The sequence below is a fragment of the Mobula birostris genome, chromosome 7, assembly GCF_030028105.1.
Source record: "Mobula birostris isolate sMobBir1 chromosome 7, sMobBir1.hap1, whole genome shotgun sequence".
Lineage (NCBI taxonomy): Eukaryota > Metazoa > Chordata > Chondrichthyes > Myliobatiformes > Myliobatidae > Mobula > Mobula birostris.
The window spans coordinates 106,230,505-106,251,893 of NC_092376.1; the positions used below are offsets into that span (position 1 = coordinate 106,230,505).

Consider the following 21,389-nt stretch of genomic DNA (forward strand, 5'->3'; position numbering starts at 1 on the left):
TGTTAATCAAAATAGCTTTTTTGTTATGTTAAATGCTGAGAAGGTTCTCTCGCTGCAGTTTGTTTGGATTATCTTATTGATAAGAGAGCGAATGAACCAATGGGTGTCCAAGTTATTCTTTTTTGGGGTGATATGCTGTCTCATATGGCTGGGAAACGGGGATTTTGGCGGGGAGTTGGAGGAGAGACCGGGACGATGACGGACATGCTGGGAGTTCTCTGGTCCATCACTTCGGGTGGTCTCGAGCTGAGAGTCGAGGGGGTTGGAGTGGATCACAGGGTGAAGAAGGAAGGTCCCGAGCTCCAACTGTGTGAACGAAGAAATAGAACTTTGATAAGTCTGGCGTCTTTTTTTCCATTTCCTTTTGTATTGTGCTTCTATTAATCTCATAGCCGTAGTAAGATGTATACTGATGATTGCTGTTTGAGGCCGAATCAGGTGGCATTGCACAGCAACTGACGTAACCAGGAGACAAAGTTAGGCAGACAGGGTTTCCTCTAGATAAATACGAGCCGATATAGCTGAGCGTTACGTAGGCAAGGAGTGCTGCACTTACGTACCTGATGAGTCTGAAGACATAGTTGATTTATCTGATCCTAATTGTAAAGAAACAGCTAAAATATATCTACCTGATAGATGGGATGTCTTTAATTGAATCAAATCAAAGCGGGAAAGTAGGGTTACTTGATATTATGAATCTTAACATTTGTCCTTATCATAATTTACATCTGAATTACTTCAAAGTTTAAAGTAAATTTATTATGAAAGTACATATATGTCAACATATACACCACTGAGATTCCTTTTCTGGCAGGCATATGCAGTCTGAGGTTTCTGGTGGTCAGGGTCAACCATGGATATTGCTTCCTTGTCGAGATGCATAAGCCAGGACGGTACAATATGGAGAGCAAGCTGTTGCCCATGTACTAAGCTTCTCCCCTCCACACATCTGATCTGATGAACTCAAAGGAACGGCAGAGACCAAAACAGTTTGGTATCAACAGTATTGTAAGAGTTGCCAATTAGCGTTGAACTCAACATAGCACTGCCTTGGGGACTCCAGCTCTGGATTTTTCCGTAGGGTTTACTCCTGAAGCCTTCCCCATGCATGGGTATAACCACAAGGCAGCTGAGGTTTGAAATCAGAGTTTTCCTTCTCCTTAATGAGCTGCCAACCATGGCCGACAAGCCCATCTGCCTGAAGTATACACAGTAAATCCAAGAAATACAATACAATGAAAGACCGTGAAAGACGGGATCCAACAAGATGGACAAATAACCAATGTGCAGAAGACAACAACAGTGCAAATACAAAAAAAAAACAGAATAATAATAAATAAATACCAAGAATGTGAGATGAAGAGTCCTTGAAAATTTGGTTGTGGGGCAAGTGAATTTAAGTGATTACTACTTTGCTTCAAGAGCCTAATGATTGAGATGTAATGAGTGTTCTTAAACCTGTTGGTATGAGTACTGAAGCTCCTGTACCTGCTTCCTGATGGTGGTAGTGAGAAGAGAGCATGGCCTGAGCTGTGGGGCTCTCTGATGATGGCTGCCACTTTGCTTTACCAGTGTTTCATGTAAATGCGCTTAATGTTGATTTACCCTTGATGGACTGGGCCATATCCATTATTTTTGTAGGATTTTCCATTCAAGGGTGTTGTTCCAATTCCTGGCTGTGATGCAGCCAGTCAATATACTCTCCACTACATATCTATAGAAGTTCGTTAAAGGTTTAGATCTCATGCCGAATCTTCGCAAACTCCTGAGGAAGTAGAGGCGCTGTTGTGCTTTCTTCGTAATTGCACTCACGCGCTCCAAAATAATAATACCAAGGAATTCAAACTGTATTGGCTAACCATTCTCCACCTCTGATCTCCCAATGAGGACTGGCTCATGGACCTCTGAAAGACAGTGAAATCAATAATCTGCTCTTTGGTCTTGATGACATTGAGTGAGAAGTTGGTGTTAGGGCACCATTCAGCCAGTTTTTCAGTGTCCCTCCTGTATGTTCATTCATCACCACCTTCTGCTACGGCCAAATGCAGTGCTGGCATCAGCAAACTTAAATATAGCACTGAAGCTATGCTTAGCTTCACAGGTATAAAGATATATAGGTATAAAGAGAGTAGAGCAGGGGGCTAGTCCACAGCCTTGGGATGCACCTGTGCCGATGGAGATCATGAGGAAGATTTTGATACCAATCCAAACTTTTATAAGGAGCGTCTCATTAACTGAACTACTCAAACCATGTGAGTGTAGCTCTCAGGGTACACCTATTAATAGTGTACCTACTTACGAAATGATTCTTCTGATTATGATATAATTGTAAGAGTACCATTGATGCTTTCATAACTCGAGGTGAATCTTTGATTGCTTAACACTTAACATAGATACTGCAAGATTCCTGCCTTTGAATTTTCAAATATATTGATTCTAAATATGTGATTTAGAAACAAACTTGGTGAGTGTGTGGAATGGGCTGCTGGCGGCGGTGGTGGAGGTGGAAATGATAGGATCTTTTAAGAGACTCCCAGATAGGTACATGGAGCTTAGAAAAATAGACGTCTATGGGTAAGCCTAGGTAGTTCTAAGGTAAGGACATGTTCGGCCCAGCTTTGTCAGCTGAAGGGCCTGTATTGTTCTGTAGGTTTTCTATATTTCTATGTTTCTATGCTGGATTAGAGTATAAAATTGTTATTTTTCTTGTAGTTTAATCTTTCCTGTGCTTGCTTGTATTTCTCTATAATAACCTATTTACTTGTAATTGTTCAGTGAATTTTCCAGTACTTTTAGTACAGCTGATTCTGTATTTTTCTAGAGGCTTCTTAGTCTTTCTTAACGGCTATTGCATAGTTTAATTGTTATCACTGGAATGTCTTATCTCCCTAGTCTGAGATAATTTTGTATAAGACAACCACAACTTCTTTGTTCTTTGTTCTTATGAGACTCAATAAAGGCTTCTAAAGAATCTTTGGAAAAAAAATTACCAGAACCAACACCTAATTTAATCATTAGGTTAAGTCCCTCCCCAGGAACTTTCCTCTGCAACCATAGGAGATCTAGCAGCTGAATGTCCCACATATACTGCATCAAACAAGCCTCAAAACAACCCTTCCAGGTGAGATAGACATTCACTTGCACCTCCTCCAATCTTGTTTATTGGATTCAGTTCTCTCAATATGGTCTCCTCTACATCAGCGAGACTAAGCACAGACTGGGCAACAGTTTTGCTGCAGACTTGTGCTTTGTCTGCCTTGACCTTCTGGAGCTCCTAGTTGTAAGCCATTTGAATTCCTTTCCCCATTTCCAACTGACCTCTCTGACCTCAACTTTATGATGCGGGCTGAATAGAGGGGCATCCTTTTAGAATGGAGATGAGGAGAAATTTCTTTAGCCAGAGAGTGGTGAATTGGTGGAATTTGTTGACATGGGCAGCTGTGGAGGCCAAGTTACTGGATATGTTTAAGGCAGAGGTTGATAGATTCTTGATTATTCAAAGCATGAAGAAAACAAGGGAGAAAACAGATGACTGGGGCTGAGAGAGAAAATGGATCAGCCATGACGAAATAGTGGAGCAGACTCAATGGGCCAAATGACCTAATTCTGCTCCTATATCGTATGGTCTTTTGTGTCAAATAAAGAACACCCAAACTGCCCACAGACAGCACCTGAGTCCAGGATCAAATTGGGCATGTCACTGGAGTTGTGAGGCAGGATTTCTACCTGATGTGCTACTATGCTGTTTGAGAGCATGGGGATCGATTTTCCAAACCTCAGCACTTTTTATAAAGGGTAAATAATTTTTTTTTATAAAGAATATAGTGTGTTGTGAAATAAATGTACATAGTCATACAAAGATTCAGACTAGATGTATTTCAATATTCTTCCTCTGCCACTTGTGATTCCATTCATTCCTTTAAATAATCATATTATAAACACTAAATACAGCCAAAAAAAACCACAATTCCTGTTAAAAATACTCAGCTGATTTCCCCTTCTGAATAGCAGCACCATATTGAATATCAACACCTATTCTACCTTTGAAAGCAAAGCACAGAAGTTTTCAATTACTCCAATCTAATACCTGAATTTATTGTGTCTAATCTATCTCTAACACTAAACACTGCAAATTACAATGCAGCTGTTGAAAGGATTCCGATAATTTGAAGGCAATATTGCATTATAATGAATGACAGAACCAGAAATAGATATGGTGTACATCAAATCACACATTATAAAGATGTTCTCTTAAATCATTCATTGGTCCATTGTCCAATATTATATTGACATGTGGATAGAGAAAAAAAGAATCTGTATTTATAAAGTGCCTTTCATGTTTTCAGGACAAGATTTTCATGACTAGCGCCATATTTCTAATGAGATACCACAGCTGGAATGAATGAAACCAACAACCAGTATTGGATATTGTAGGTTCACATGAGCAATGAATCTCTACTACTTCTGTTGGTGAAGGGATAAATGTTGGCTGGACATGGGACGAGCTTGCCAACCCTTTGACAAAGAGTGGTGTGGGGTCATTTATTGTCCATGTGACATGAGGTTAAGGAAATCAGGAAGAGGCATTTTGATATTCAACAAGAAAATAAAGTGTTTGGCTTCAGGATTGTGAGCTGCATGTGATGGCCTGAGGTCATGAGAAATGTGGCTATTCCTATGGCTTATTGTATACCTCTACTCAAACCAGCTGAGAGCACAAGAGTGATTTTGTGGAAATGCATAAGGTTACATATACTACAAGCCCTATTTGCAGGCTTTCTCAAAGAGCAAGGTCCTTCTGGGGAGCTTGTTCTGACTTTCTACCCATCCCTACTCTCTTCACTGTGCTTGCCCTATCTTGTACGTTAGAAGCAGGTTCAGTGGCTGATATCACCCTCAATAGATTAAAATCTTTTTATTTCTTCTCTTTGGTCCTGAAAGTTTTGAACCCTATAAAGGTATCAGTCAAAGGGCAAAAGGAAGCCTTGACACCAAATGCATAATTTTCATAACATAATGAGAGTCATTAAGGATCAGTTAGGAAACACATTTGATTCCTCTCTGATCAGGAGTTTAAAGGTAAGCTGTTTGAGCACAATATTGGATGAATAGTGCTCTTTTCATTGGAGGAGAAACTGCAAGTGCATTCCCCAGCCTCAATGGCCAATATACTCACCTTCCCAGCATATGCCAGAGTGGCACTAAAAGCAAGGCAAGCCATCTGAGGAAACTGGAATCCTTAGTTGATTGTGGAGGCTAAAGATGGATCTACACTTATCTTTGGGGTCTCTGGTCTCCACCAACGGCTCTAGATATTTTCTGGCCCTGATATCCTCCTACAGTGGAATGATCTCCATCTAGTCATGTCTGAACTGGCAATGGAAGAAGGACCTACTTGAATAGATGGTGTGTACGAGTGCCTGTAGAGTTCATGACCTCAGAGTGAAGTGACTAAAGTATTAACTCCTACCACAAACCCACAATGGAAATGTTTCATATCAGAGTCAAGAAAAGAAGTTCATCAAAACAGCAACCAAGATTAAAATAAATACCATTTAATCCTTTGGGTGTTTTCTTTTCTATTAAGCAAGTGGGTGCTGACGGGGAGCTCAGCAAGTGCAGGGAGTGATTAAGTGACTGACGGACCTTGCTTCAGGAAAGGCCATTGCTCTAGATGTATGGATGTTGTTGTTGTTCCTTTCTACACCTTGTGATGCATCTGGTGGCACCCTTGCTGTTTCTTTAGCATTTTTTGAGTTGCTACCTTGACACTAAACCCAGCCTGGATAAAAAGCATGGGCAGAATTGAATCCATAACAACTTGCCTCAAAGTTCAGTGCGATGCCACTATGCCACTGGCCAGGCTAAGACGTTTGGATGACCAGCTTATTCTTTGTAGAAGATGGGAGGTAAGTGAAATGCTCAAGCTTAAAGAGAAGGTTTTTTAACTCTCTGTATTCATGGAACATTATTAACCATATCAGTAAGTTTTTACCTCTTCCTAGAGATGCTGCCTGGCCTGCTGCGTTCACCAGCAACTTTGGTGTGTGTTGCTTGAATTTCCAGCATCTGCAGAATTCCTCGTGTTTGCATCAGTAAGTTTTTGTTCATTTATTTATTTTCATAATCTGAGTCTCTTTGGCCAAATCAGGTTTTACTGTACAACTTTAATGACTCGTGAGGTACCATCATTAACCACTTCAGAATTTCTGCTGAAGCAGCCCTCACAGTGGCTCTGGGGAGAGAGTTCCATGTTTAGGACCTGGAAATGATGAAGGACAGGCAGTACAGTAACAGTTCAGAACAGGGGTGGAATTAGATGGGAGCATATAGACTTGCAAGTCTTCTCCTTCTTAACCGAAATGGTTGAGGATAGGGGAGGTGCTGTTAGTGCAATCTGGTAGAAAGAAATCTATAATAAAATTCTCAAAGGAAAGTGTGCACAGTATTTTATGAACCTGGAAGAGGCATGTAGAAGGCCAATATTTTGTTGGATCTATGAGGAATATGCAACAAACTCCTGAAGCTCCTCAAGATACTTGCTTGTATTTTTTACAATTTTTTTTTTCATTTTGTTCAACACTAAGGTTTTTGCTAACAATAATGTCTTTAAATTCTGTTTTGTTGTCCTGATTCTTATGCAATTACCTTCAGGTTGTGCTGGCTAGCTATGTGATGCTAGGAAAGTAACATGTCAGGAAAGAGTGAACAGTACTACAGGCACTGACTAGAAGGAACTGAAATTTAATGGAACCAATTAGTGCTTGTGAGGATGTGAAATGTATGGCAGTGATACAGCACCTAACAATTTAATGGGACCAATTAGTGCTTGTGAGGATGTGAAATGTATGGCAGTGATACAGCACCTAAGAATTTGATAAGTTGCTGAGCTAAAGTTCATTAGGGTCTGCCTCACATCCAGCTTGAACATATATGGGTTAGCATTCTAGTATAGTACTGTAGAAAATATAGTATTGAACCATATGCTGGTCCAGCAGCTTTGGTAAAGAACTCATAGCACTATTTCAGGAATCATAGACACATATAGCACAGAAACAGGTCTTTTTACCCTCTGTGCCAATTAAAATCCTGCCTGTACTAATTCTATTCACCAGTAATTGGTCTGTAGCACTCTACATTTTGTCAGTTCAGGATGGGCTGGTAGTTGTCCCAAGAACAAGACCAACATTTGATCTTCTGCAAGATTCATCTAAATGCATCTCCAACCTAATGCTGAAGACCACTGCTGGAGTATAACACCTGCCCGACCAGATCAAAAGTGTGAATTTTCCAGGTAATTTCAACAAAAGAAACAATGTAAATGGAAGTGTTATTAAGATCTGTGTGACATTGTGTCAACATGTTCTTTTCATATCAGCGCTGGTATACGCTTAATCTAGCATAGACCTGAAAGCTTCAGGGAGATAATTTAGAAGTTATTGTTCTTCATTATGATAGATAATTATTACCTCAGAAAGTTAGGTCAGACAGAAAGAAGCTAATCAAGAGCTGGGTTTGGTTTCACTGAGATAAACTTTCACATTCACCTGCTGCCTGTCGCTTCTCAGAAGAGATGCCTCCCTTTGACAGATTATTGTTCAGATGGTGTAAGTCTAAACTCCATCACTTCAGTGGGGGGGGCATGGAATTGGATCATCAGATGTTTGTATGTATTCAGGATGATTTGTAGAATATCTACTCCATTGAAATTCAGTGGTTTATTGTTCCACGTACCATAATGGCACCAAGAAAAAGATAGGAAGACTTCAAACAAAAGCCTCTATATCTGTATAAAGTACAAAAATTGATGACAATATATGTAACAATATTCAAACAGGCATATAGAACTGGACTGATTAATGTAAAACTGCTCAGAAAAGGCAGGTATTTATATCCCTCCACATTTTCAAAAGAATCCAGATTACTTCAAGAAAAAGAAAATAATTCATTGGTCCAATGTATGTCAGACTTGAATTTATTCTGAGTTATTGAAAAGATTCTTGCTTGAAGGGAATTGGATGCTTGAGTGAACAAATTGGTATGCTTGACCCCATTTCCCATTATACCACCCACTTGCTTAATGAAGAGGGAATTGGAAACATGATAAATTAGGCCATTTGCTTCAGTCTTACTGATTTCTGACAAGCAAGATATTATACTGGAAGGAGAGCCTTGAAAAGAAGACCCTCAAAGTTTATCTGTTTGTTGTTTATCCAATGTTGTCTTTCTCAGACAATTTCTGGCCTGTACTCAACCATTTTTAGAACTGTTTCGGATGGGGATCTGTTACCATAGACTGAAAAGAGTGAAAAGGTGGGTGACTTAACCTGGGCATTGAGCTCATTTGTATCAAAAATATTTGACTATTTAGGGCGAGTGAAGGTTCATGGCACTGGGAGTAATAGATTAACATAAATTGAGGAAGTCAGACCTGAAGTTACTCCTAATACTCCACTCAATTTTCTTAATAGATTAATAGGCTTGGTGAACGAATCCCCTTTTGCCAATAGCAATCATCTTTTGTTCTCTTCCCATGTTTTTGATATCAACCTAATTATTCCAGTGAGAATTGACATGAGCTGGAATGGATAGGTAGTCTGCAAGTATTTGCAGATATAGTTACGTCACGAGTGTTAGAAGTTAATATCAGCTGGTTACCAGAATCATCCTGGAGCCTCAGGGAATTATGGATTAATCTCCTATGAACAACCAGAAAAGTCATCAGGAGATTAAAGCAATGAATTATGTGGTTATATTAATTTACGTTGAATATTTGTTTATTATTTGCGAAAATAAATATTGGAAGTGACAGAAAACAGTCTTTTAGGTGGGGGAGGGGTAGTTGGAAGCATTTGCTTACGAGCAACCAGTTAGACAGATGTTCTCTAGATCTGTCAGTGTTCTCTGATTTGTTCTTTTATCAGAAGCATTTAAGTGTGATAAGTAGCAGATGTTTGTTCTTCCAATGATTTGACAGTCACTTCCAGGTGAATTCATCTGGAAGTGAAGAGCAAATAGCCTCTAAAGAGGTGTATTTGTATTGTCTAAGGTGAGACTTGGTAGGCAAAGGGTGGGCAGAAAAGGATGTGGGAAAAAGATAAGGAAAAGGAGGAGGAAGGACTCTGTAATTCATGAAAATATCAAAGGAAAATGGGAAAGTTAGTGTGTTACTACAGCTTTGTGATGTCCAGGACCGGCAATCTGTTTAATATGGGCGAAGAGGCTCCAATTGAAATATCCTCCAGGTAGGCAATGGTTGAGTTGTCACAGGCTGTCTTCACCTTCGTCTGTGGTGATAGCTCAGTTTGGCTGGTGCTCTCCCGTATTTCTCTCTTGTCTGCACAAATGCAGTGGTCCGTGCAGCAGAGAGCAGCATTAGTTATTATACGGTCCATGGGCTTCAAGGAATGCATCCAGATAGGGAGGAAGTCCCATGACTGGAGTTTTTTAGGCAGATACTTGGGCCTACGTGCCTGCAAGACGTTGGTGATGCCAATGAAGATGAGTATGCCCATGAATGGGGCACCTACGCCTATCAGTACCTGCCAACCAGCCATGGAGAGGCCAAAGATTAGCGAAGGGAGGAGCAGGAAGCAGATGATCAGATATAAAACAGCAAACCAGCGGTACTTGGCAGTTCGTTCTCCCAAGATTTTTGCCATGCGGATAGGGAAGCGGGTGATTGGAATTGGGTACCAAAGTATTATCCCGGCAATATTGAAAAAGAAATGGGAAAGGGCAATCTGAAAAGCAAAACAAAATGAAGATAATTTGCTGTCCATATAACTTAGGTAAAGCCACAATTAAATCAATTAAAGTTGTTACTGTGAATAATACTTCCATTATGGAGAAAGGCAAGTTACATAACAATAATAAGTGCATGGTGTTAAAATTGCCCTTATTGTGGGTAGTGGTGGGTGTACTACGATGGAGTTGATGGACACGTGAGAGAGAGTAGGTTGCAGGTAATATGTGAGGGAATGAGATTGATGAGAATGTGTTGACAGCCTGGATAAACTCAATGGGCCAAATGGCTTCATTTATGTTCTAAGAAGATTAGAATATTATGTGAGGGTTCATGACCTGAAGTTTAAGATGGAAAAGGGTTAGCTATTATTTTGTTGTTTTTTTCTGATTTTTGTTTACATAATTTTTAAAATTATTTCTTAGAGCTTTAATATATTTTTAATTATTATTTGCCATAATATTGGAGGAGGCCATTTGACCTATCAAGTCCAGAATGACTGGCATTAGTCCCACTCCTTCTTCCTTATTTCCGCACTGCAACTTATTCTCTCACCTGCCCTTCAATTCCCCTATGCAACTTACCTATTTTAGGGGGTAATTTACAGTGGCCAATAAACCTACTACCTCATCTTTGGGATTTGAGGGAAAGAGCACCTGGGAGAAACTCACAAAGGTCACAGGAAGAATATAAAAATTTTGCACAAACAGCACTGGAGATTTGGATTGAACTCAGGACAATGGAGATGCAAAGCATCTCCACTGTGCTTCCCACTGGATTGACTAGCTTATTTAAATTGTTCAAACATGCAATCCTCTACGTCTCTTCGAGTTTAGAGTGTATCAGCTTTAAAGGTCAAGAAATCATGAACAAGATCAAGACATGTTCAAGGTTGGACATTCATTTGGTTACATTCATTGCCTCAAACAAGTCAAAATAAGTGAGCCACTCTAATACACAGAACTAAAGGACTAGGTGTATTAAAGCAAGTTATCCTATCACCACTGTTGGTCAGAAGTTTTTAGGGACAGGGTGTGATAATCCCATGTGTATCTCCACTCCAGTGCTGAATACTCACAAAGGATCACAAATGAATGCTGCCTATTGAATAAGGTGCCAGAAGATAATGAGTATCATGTGCAAATGCACTCTTGCCCAAGAATGCACCAATAGTGTAGGAGAGGAAAAGGAGAGGACATTTAAATGAACTGTATTTGTATTTGTACAATATTTGTGTTGATCACAGAAGACTAAGCCACAAAATAAAGTGGGAAACGTTGGCTTTACCTGGAAAGCACTTGGTAACATGTCACCTGGGCTGGCCAGAGCTGCCAGAACTGCAGTGGTAGTGGTGCCAATATTGGATCCCAACGTTAATGGGTAGGCACGTTCAATACTGATCACCCCAATACCTAGAAAATAGGAAAGAGCAAGACAGGTGGACCTCCTTACCACAATGATCAAATGGTGCACACAGCCATTATCACCTTAACACCTTCTATAATGTATTCATGCCAGGAACGCTTGGTGTGTGGTGATCAAACCTTCAAGATGCTATTGGAACAGTGCAACCCTAACAGGTCAGGGAGGGGGACCTGGAGAGTTTCTTGTCATATGACAGATTTCTGTCTATCCTCTACTCCAGATGATGTGGAATGTAGAACATTTCAAAGCTCTCTGTATTCGGAGTGTACTGAAAATGGATATAATCCAATGCATAGAATTAGGAATTGTTTTGCTGTGACAGAAATGGGATTTAAGTTAATAAACCCGCAGAGATAAAGAATCAATCTCAACCCAATAGAATCAAATGCTATTTATAAAAATCTTGTAGAAGGGTCTCAGCCTGAAATGAGGACTGTTTATTCATTTCCAGAGATGATGCCTTACCTGCTGAGTTCCTCCAGCATTTTGTGTGTGTTGCTTTAGATTTCCAGCACCTGCAGTCCTTCTGACGTTGATTAAAATCCATTAGGTTTGAATGGCATTTACATTATCTCTTATGGGGAATCTTTTTTGAAATTAATGCTAGGCTCCTCAGCAGTACAAACACAAGAAAATCTGCTGATGCCGGAAATCCAAAGCAACACACACAAAATACTGGAGGAATTCAGCAGGTCAGTCACATCTATGGAAAAGAGTAAACAGTCAATGTTTCAGGCCAAGATCTTTCATCCAGACGCGAAAAAAAGATGAAAAATCAGAGCAAGAAGATGGGACAGGGGAGGAAGATGTACCAGGTGGTAGATGATAGGTGAAATTGGGGTGGGAGGGGTGAAGTAAAGAGCAGGGAAGTTGATTGGTTAGAGAGATAAAGGTTTGCAGAAGGGGGAACCTGATAGGAAAGAGTAAAAGACCATGGAAGTAAAGGAATGGGGAGGAGCACCAGAAGGAGATAATGGGCAGGTAAGGAGATAAGGAGAGAGAGGGAAATGGGAATGGGGGAAATGGTGAAGGGGAAGCTCGAGAAATTGATGTTCATCCCATCAGGTTGGAGGCTACCCAGATGGAATATAAGGTGTTGATCTGTCAACCTGAGTGTGCCTCATCGCAGTGGTAGATAAGGCCATGGACTGGCATGTTGGAATGGGAATGAGAAGTAGAATTGAAAATGGGGGCATTTTGTGACTCCCTTGCCCATTCATCCCACCCCAGTGATCTCCCTCCTGGTACTTAACCTTGTAAGTGGAACAAGCGCATACTTACCGCTACAACTTCTCCCTCATTACCATTCAGGGCCCCAAACAGTTTTTCCAGGTGAGGTGATACTTCACCTGTGAGTCTGTTGGGGTCATCTGTTAATTCCTAATTCTATGCTTTGGATTATATCTATTTCCAGTGTTCCCGGTTTGAACTCCGGTATATATGTGAGACCCAATGTAGACTGGGAGGCTGCTTCGCTGATCTACGCTCCGTCCACCAGAAAACATGGCATCTCCCAGTGGCTACCCATTTCAATTCAATTTCCCATTCCCATTCCGAACTGTCAGTCCATGGCCTCCCCCATTCCCTATTCCCTCTCTTTCCTTATCTCCTTACCTGCCCATCACCTCCCTCTGTTGCTCCTCCCCCTTCTCCAGCCCTTTGTTTCTTTCACCAATCAAATTCTCAGCTCTTTACTTCACCTCTCCCCCTCTCCTGGTTTCACCTATCACCTACCACCTTGTAATTCTTCCTCTGCTCCCCCACCTTCTTAGTCCAACCTCATCTTTTTCTCCAATCCTGGTGAAGGGCTGCTGCCCGAAACATTAACAACTTACTCTTTTCCATAGATACTATCTGGCCTGCTGAGTTCCTTTTGCATTTTGGGCATGTTGCCTAGGTTCCTCAGTCATCAGATTAGCAACCCATCAACTTACAAGGATGGCAGAATGGTTCAACGTATTCCTGATTCTGCCTCAACTGTCAACTGAACTTTGGTTCTTATTCATTTTGCTGTAGACTTTTCTCCTATAAAGCAAATTTTATACACATATGGAGCTGTAACTTAGACAGAAGAGAGAATTTTGAAGATAACAGAAGGATTAGTTAAGGCAAGGGTCAGGAAATTCCATCTTTATAAAACTCCGGGTAGACTAGTTGGAGTACTGTGTGTTGTTCTGTTAGCCCCATTACAGGAAGGATGCAGAAGCTTTGGAAAGGGTAATGAAAAGATTTAGAAATGTTCAAAAGGGAATGGGAGAAATATTTCAATTCGATGATATTGCACAGATCTGGTGATTTGAATAATTAGATAATTCCTTCACAAAACCAAAACTGACAAGATGTAGGACGCTCTCCTCTGTGTTGTAACATTCCATGTTTGTATCCTAAACTTACCAATAAGCGGAGTGATGGCTGAAGTAAACACAGAGCTGCTTTGGACAACAAATGTAATGCCAGCTCCCACCACCATGGCAAGATAGCCTGCTAGCCAACCAAACGGGTATGGAAAATCTGAAAGCAGGCAAGATGACATAATGAACTTTCCATCTAGAATACTTCAGTAGTTTCCTAAGTTACTACAACTTAATTATAAGCCAGACAATAACTGTCAGCACCCGAGGAGTTCCTCAGAAAACAATTAGTCAAAAACCAATGAATATCCATTGAGAACACTGGAAGTTTCATAATCAGAATCAGAATCACAACCTGGTTTATTATCATTGACATGTGCCATGAAATTTGTTAATTTAGCAGCAGCAGTTCAAGGCAATACATAATCTAGCAGAGAAAAATAATAATAAAAATAAATAAAATAAAAATAAAAATAAAAAATAAATGAACAAGTAGATCACTTACATATATTGGATAGATTTTTAAAAATGTGCAAAAACAGAAATACTGTATATTTTTTAAAAAGTGAGCTAGTGTCCAAAGATTCAATGTCCATTTAGGAATTGGATGGCAGAGGGGAAGAAAATGTTCCTGAATCGCTGAGTGTGTGCCTTCAGGCTTCTGTACCTCCTACCTGATGGTAACAGTGAGAAAAGGGCATGTCCTGGGTGCTGGAGGTTCTTAATAATTAACGCTAGCTTTCTGAGCTGATTAGATTTATAACCTTCTGCAGCTTCTTTCGATCCTGTACAGTAGCCCCACCATACCAGACAATAATACAGCCTGTCAGAATGCTCTCCATGGTACAACTATAGAATTTTTTAGTGTATTTGTTGACATGCCAAATCCCTTCAAACTCATAATAAAGTATAGCCGCTGTCTTGCCTTCCTTATAACTACATCGATATGTTGGGACCAGGTTAGATCCTCAGAGATCTTGACATTCAGGAACTTAAAGCTGCTCACTCTCTCCACTTCTGATCCCTCTATGAGGATTGGTATGTGTTCCTTTGTCTTACCCTTCCTGAAGTCCACAATCAGCTCTTCTGTCTTACTGATGTTGAGTGCCAGGTTGTTGCTGCGGCACCATTCCACTAGTTGGCATAACTCGTTCCTGTACACCCTCTCGTCATCACCTAAGATTCTACCGACAATGGTTGTATCGTCAGCAAATTTATAGATGGTATTTGGGTTATGCCTAGCCACATAGAGAGTAGAGCAGTGGGTTAAGCACACATCCCTGAGGTGCACCAGTGTTGATTGTCAGCAAGGAGGATATGTTATCACCATTCAGCACAGATTATGGTCTTCCGGTTAGGAAGTCGAGGATCCAATTACAGAGGGAGGTACAGAGCCCTGGTTCTGCAACCTCTCAATCAGGATTGTGGGAATAATGGTATTAAATGCTGAGTTATAGTCGATGAACAGCATCCTGACATAGGTGTTTGTGTTGTCTAGGTGGTCTAAAGCCGTGTGGAGAGACATTGAGACTGCTTCTGCCATTGACCTATTGTGGCAATAAGCAGATTGCAATGGGTTCAGGTCCCTACTGAGGCAGGAGTCCAGTCTAGTCATGACCAACCTCTCAAAGCATTTCATCACTGTCAATGTGAGTGCTACCGGGCGATAGTCATGAAGGCAGCCCCATTATTCTTCTTAGGCACTGGTAAAATTGTTGCCTTTTGAAGCAAGTGGGAACTTCCACCCGTAGCAGTGAGATGTTGAAAATGTCCTTGAATACTCCTGCTAGTTGGTTGGCACAGGTTTTCAGAGCCTTACCAGGTACTCCATCGGGACCTTCTGCCTTACGAATGTTCACTCTCTTTAAAGACAGTCTAACATCAGCCCCTGAGACAGAGATCACAGGGTTATCAAGTGCAGCAGGGATCTTCACAGCTGTAGTTGTGTTCTCTCTTTCAAAGCGGGAGTAGAAGGCGTTGAGTTCATCTGGTAGTGAAGCATCGCTGCCATTCACGCTATTGGGTTTCAATTTGTAGGAAGTAATGTCTTGCAGACCCTGCCAGAGTTGCCGTACATCCGATATCGCCTCCAACTTCACTCAAAATTGTCTTTTCGCCCCGGAAAAAGCCCTCCGCAAATCATACCTGGTTTTCTGGTACAGGGCTGGGGCGCCACCGATCTAGCCTTCAGCAGACGACATGCCTTCTGGTTTATCCACGGCTTTTGCTTTGGGAGTGTACAGCAAGTCTTTTGGGCACACTCTCATCCACACAGGTTTTAATGAAGTCGGTAACTACTGCAGCATACTCATCCAGGTTCGAAGATGAACCCCTGAATACAGTCCAGTCCACTGATTCAAAGCAGTCCTGTAGGCGCTCCTGTGCTTCCCTTGTCCATACCTTCTTGGTCCTCACAACTGATGCTGCAGTCTTCTGTCATGGTCCGGTCCATGACTTCTTCATTCCAGTTCACCGTCCGGTCCATCAATCCGTATTCCAGGTTTTCCGGTTCTCCTTTGTCCCATTGTGTGCCTTAATTGAGGCACATGATTCTGATTTTGGGCTGGCTACATAAATAGCTCCTGGGTTCAGCTTCATTTGCTGGACTATTCTCTTCCCCCTCCCCCTCCCCCTCCCCCTCCTCTCTCCCCCTCCTCTCTCCCCCTCCTCTCTCCCCCTCCTCTCTCCCCCTCCTCTCTCCCCCTCCTCTCTCCCCCTCCCCCTCCTCCTCTCTCCCCCTCCTCCTCTCTCCCCCTTCCCCCTTTCCCCCTTTCCCCTTTCCCCCTTCCCCCCTTCCCCCTTCCCCCTTCCCCCTCCTCCCCTCCTCCCCTCCTCCCCTCCTCCCCTCCTCCCCTCCTCCCCTCCTCCCCTCCTCCCCTCCTCCCCTCCTTCCCCTTTCCCCCTCGAGCCTTGTCTCAAACCTGTGCCTGGAGCCTCGCCTGCAACCTTGTCAAGTTCAACCACCGGAGGGAGACCGGAGCCTTGCTGCGTCCAAGGCTCCGAGGTTCCTGTCGCCTAGGACCACGTCATGTCTTCGCCTAGTTCCGGAGTCCGAGCCCGAGTCAAGACCCAGGTTCTGGGTCCTTGTCCCGTCTCTGGCTCAGAGTCCAAACCCAAGCTTCGTCATGTCCTCGCCTCGAGGACCCCAAGCCTCGTCATGTCCTCGCCTCGAGGAACCCAAGCCTCGTCATGTCCTCGCCTCGAGGAACCAAAGCCTTGTCATGTCCTTGCCTTGAAAGCCCAAGCTATGTCCAGTCCTGTAGCCACATCATGTCCTTGCCTAGTTTTGGAGTCCGAGCCCGAGTCAAGACCCAGTTCTTGGGTCCTTGTCCAGTCTCTGGCTCGGAGTCCAAGTCCAGGCTCCTAGTTTCCAGTTCCTTGTCCTGGTCCTGCTTGCCTAGCCAATGCCCTAGGCCAAGTCTGTGTTCTTGTCTCAGCTCCTAGTTTGCATCCAGTCACGTCACTATCTCTAGTCTCTAGTCCTGTCCTGTTCCTCGTACTTCAGTTTCTGTGTCTTGCATTTGGGTCCGCTCCCAGCGTTCACCTTATGACGGAACAGTCCAGCCAAATATGGACCTAGCGACACAGACACTGTCATTTTACCCTTGCCATCGTGAGTTCCCTCCTGTTGAATACCCTCCCACCTGCCCGTGTCGTCCTTAGTCCTGGAGAGCCTGTTCGGTCACCAGGAGGCTCCCATAGAGGGGTGGGGGGTACTGTCATGGTCCATTCTGTGAAGTCCGCATTCCGGTTTACGGTCCAGTCCATCGATCCATATTCTAGGTTTTCCGGTTTTCCCTTGTCCTGTTGTGTGCCTTAACTGAGGCACATGATTCTGATTTTGGGCTGGCTACATAAATAGCTCCTGGGTTCAGCTTCATTTGCTGGACTGTTCCCTTCCCTTTAACTTCCTCCTAGAGCCACGCCTGCAACCTGTGCCTAGAGCCTTGCCTGCACTCTTGTCAAGTTCAACCACCAGAGCGAGACTAGAGCCTTGCTGTGTCAAGATAAGGAACTATCTATTGTTGAGTTGGAACAGTCTCTGTGTTCATGCCTTCACTAGGTGGGTCCGGCCATTTGCCGCTACCTAGTGTTGGGAACCGTCTCTGTGTCCTCTCCTTCCCTAGGTAGGTCCGGCCGTTTGCTGCTACCTATTGTTGGGAACCATTTCTGTGTCCTCTCCTTCGCTAGGTAGATCTGGCCATTTGCCACTACCTAGTGTTGGGAACCGTCTCATCGTTTTCAGTATTCTGTATATGAGACCCGGCCCTACGTCCTGTTCCCAAGGAGGGGTACCGGCTCTTGTTCCATGTTCCTGTCTCTCAAGTCCAAGGCTCCAAGCGTCCAGTCCTCGTCCAAGGCTCCAAGGTTCCTGTCTCTCAAGACCACGTCATGTCTTCGCCTAGTTCCGGAGTCTGAGCCCAAGTCAAGAACAAGGTTCTGGGCCCTTGTCCAGTCTGTGGCTCGGAGACCGAACCCAAGCCTCGTCATGCCCTCACCTCGAGGAACCTAAGCCTCGTCATGCTCTCGCCTCGAGGAACCCAAGCCATGTCCAGTCCTGTAGCCACGTCATGTCCTTGTCTAGTTCCGGGGTCCAAGCCCAAGTCAAGACCCAGGTTCTGGATCCTTGTCCAGTCTCTGACTCAGAGTCCAAGCCCAGGCTCCTAGTTCCCAATTCCTTGTTCTGGTCCCACTTGCCTAGCCAATGTCCTAGGTTCTTGTCTCAGCTCGTAGTCTGCATCCAGTCACATCACTATTTCTAGTCTCTAGTCCTGTCCTGTTCCTAGTGCTTCAGTTTCTGTGTCTTGTATTTGGGTCCGCTCCCAGCGCCCCCCTTATGTAATCTTCAGTCTCTGCTTATACTCAGAGAGTAGAAGTACCTGGTGATCAGACTTCCCGAAGTGAGGGCGTGGAATAGCATGGTAGGAATTCTTGATAGTGCTATAGCAATGCTCCAGTGTGTTGCTTCCTCTGGTAATGCAAGTGATCTGTTGATAGTACTTGCTTAGTGATTTTTTTCAGACTGACCTGGTTAAAATCTCCCAAAATGATGGTGAAGGCATTAGGGTGCGCTGTTTTGTGCAAGTTGATCCCATTGCTCAGATCATCTAAAGCCTGCTTGACATTGGCCTGAGGTGGAATGTAAACTGCTACCAGAATGACCCCCGAGAACTCCCGTGGTAGGTAAAAAGGACGGCACTTTACTTCTAGATACTCCAGGTCTAGTGAGCAGAATTGGGACAGCACTGATTTCTTTGTGCACCAAGAAGAGTTGATCATGAGACATACTCCTCCACCTCTACTTTTGAGAGACTCTATAGATATATCCTGATGGTGAACCCCTCAATCTGGATCGCTGCATCAGGTATGGAGGGGGTTAACCAGGATTCTGTGAAAGGACACACGCGGTTCTAATGTCTCTCTGATTCAACACCCTAGCTCTGATGTCTTCGATTTTATTCATCAGGAGCAGCACGTTCACCAGCAAGGTAGTCAGTATAGGGAGTTGAAAACCCCGTTTCTTTAAAAGCACTTGTAACCCTGATCTACACCCACGCTTCCTCTGAGGTGCCCTCCGTGGGAACCTCCGACCACAATCGGTGTTGTTTAAACACATTAAGACATCTTTGTTGACTGTACTGACCTTGGAAGCAGTTGTGCTTTTTCGCTATATCAGGCTAAAACAGAAATATTTAATTGTATCCATTGAGAATACTGCTGCTACTCGATTTGTGCCTGGCATCCCGGAAGTAGGTATAACTGGAAGAGTGTGCCATACTATGAATCAAGTGGGCAGAAGTGTATTGTTTTATGAATACGGTTTCAGTATTGCTTTTAAGTTGAGAATAAGGTTGCTAATTATGGCATTAAATTCCCGTGTCTACTATCTTCTTCAGAATTATCACAGTCCAGGTAATGTTCATCATCCCTCCTTACTGTCAGATATGGAGTTCCAGAGTTTTGACATTATTACACAGGAAATACTAATGAGATATTTTGGAGTATTTTCCATTGGCCTGAAACTAGAACAACCAATGTCTTAGAAACATAGAAACATAGAAAATAGGTGCAGGAGTAGGCTATTCGGCCCTTCGAGCCTGCACCGCCATTTATTATGATCATGGCTGATCATCCAACTCAGAACCCTACCCCAGCCTTCCCTCCATACAAGGGCCATATCTAACTCCCTCTCAAATATAGCCAATGAACTGGCCTCAACTGTTTCCTGTGGCAGAGAATTCCACAGATTCACCACTCTCTGTGTGAAGAAGCTTTTCCTAATCTCGGTCCTAAAAGGCTTCCCCTCTATCCTCAAACTGTGGCCCCTCGTTCTGGACTTCCCCAACATCGGGAACAATCTTCCTGCATCTAGCCTGTCCAATCCCTTTAGGATCTTATACGTTTCAATCAGATCCCCCTCAATCTTCTAAATTCCAACGAGTACAAGCCCAGTTCATCCAGTCTTTCTTCATATGAAAGTCCTGCCATCCCAGGAATTAATCTGGTGAACCTTCTTTGTACTCCCTCTATGGCAAGGATGTCTTTCCTCAGATTAGGGGACCAAAACTGCACACAATACTCCAGGTGTGGTCTCACCAAGGCCTTGTACAACTGCAGTAGTACCTCCCTGCTCCTGTACTCGAATCCTCTCGCTACAAATGCCAGCATACCATTCGCCTTTTTCACCGCCTGCTGTACCTGCATGCCCACTTTCAATGACTGGTGTATAATGACACCCAGGTCTCGTTGCACCTCCCCTTTTCCTAATCGGCCACCATTCAGATAATAATCTGTTTTCCTATTTTTGCCACCAAAGTGGATAACTTCACATTTATCCACATTAAATTGCATCTGCCATGAATTTGCCCACTCACCCAACCTATCCAAGTCACCCTGCATCCTCTTAGCATCCTCCTCACAGCTAACACTGCCACCCAGCTTCGTGTCATCTGCAAACTTGGAGATGCTGCATTTAATTCCCTCATCCAAGTCATTAATATATATTGTAAACAACTGGGGTCCCAGCACTGAGCCTTGCGGTACCCCACTAGTCACCGCCTGCCATTCTGAAAAGGTCCCGTTTATTCCCACTCTTTGCTTCCTGTCTGCTAACCAACTCTCCACCCACACCAATACCTTACCCCCAATACCGTGTGCTTTAAGTTTGCACACTAATCTCCTGTGTGGGACCTTGTCAAAAGCCTTCTGAAAATCCAAATATACCACATCCACTGGTTCTCCCCTATCCACTCTACTAGTTACATCCTCAAAAAATTCTATGAGATTCGTCAGACATGATTTTCCTTTCACAAATCCATGCTGACTTTGTCTGATCATTTCACCGCTTTCCAAATGTGCTGTTATCACATCCTTGATAACTGACTCCAGCAGTTTCCCCACCACTGACGTTAGGCTAACCGGTCTATAATTCCCCGGTTTCTCTCTCCCTCCTTTTTTAAAAAGTGGAGTTACATTAGCCACCCTCCAATCCTCAGGAACTAGTCCAGAATCTAACGAGTTTTGAAAAATTATCACTAATGCATCCACTATTTCTTGGGCTACTTCCTTAAGCACCCTGGGATGCAGACCATCTGGCCCTGGGGATTTATCTGCCTTCAATCCCTTCAACTTACCTAACACCACTTCCCTACTAACATGTATTTCGCTCAGTTCCTCCATCTCACTGGACCCTCTGTCCCCTACTATTTCTGGAAGATTATTTATGTCCTCCTTAGTGAAGACAGAACCAAAGTAATTATTCAATTTATTCTTTCTTGAGGTCTTCTGTAATAATCTACAGAAAATGCCAGAAATACTCAGCTTCTCATGCATACAACAATATGTGGGAGCATACAGGTGAGTAAATG

General features: G+C 43.0%; 1 protein-coding gene across 3 annotated transcripts in view; it reads right to left on the reverse strand.

Moving 5' to 3' along the window:
* LOC140200353 (sodium-dependent phosphate transport protein 2A-like) overlaps positions 1-21,389 on the reverse strand; it is a 74,386-nt gene that overhangs the window by 17,124 nt on the left and 35,873 nt on the right. For 2 of the 3 annotated variants that reach the window (XM_072263561.1, XM_072263562.1), the window contains exons 11-13: positions 13,565-13,681; positions 11,033-11,157; positions 738-9,743 (exon numbers count right to left, since the gene is read on the reverse strand). In XM_072263561.1, the coding sequence (XP_072119662.1) occupies positions 9,171-9,743; positions 11,033-11,157; positions 13,565-13,681 (815 nt within the window). In that variant the 3' untranslated portion in view covers positions 738-9,170. Of the gene's footprint in view, positions 1-737; positions 9,744-11,032; positions 11,158-13,564; positions 13,682-21,389 lie in introns of those variants that run through there. The other variant, XM_072263563.1, reaches the window with a different exon arrangement.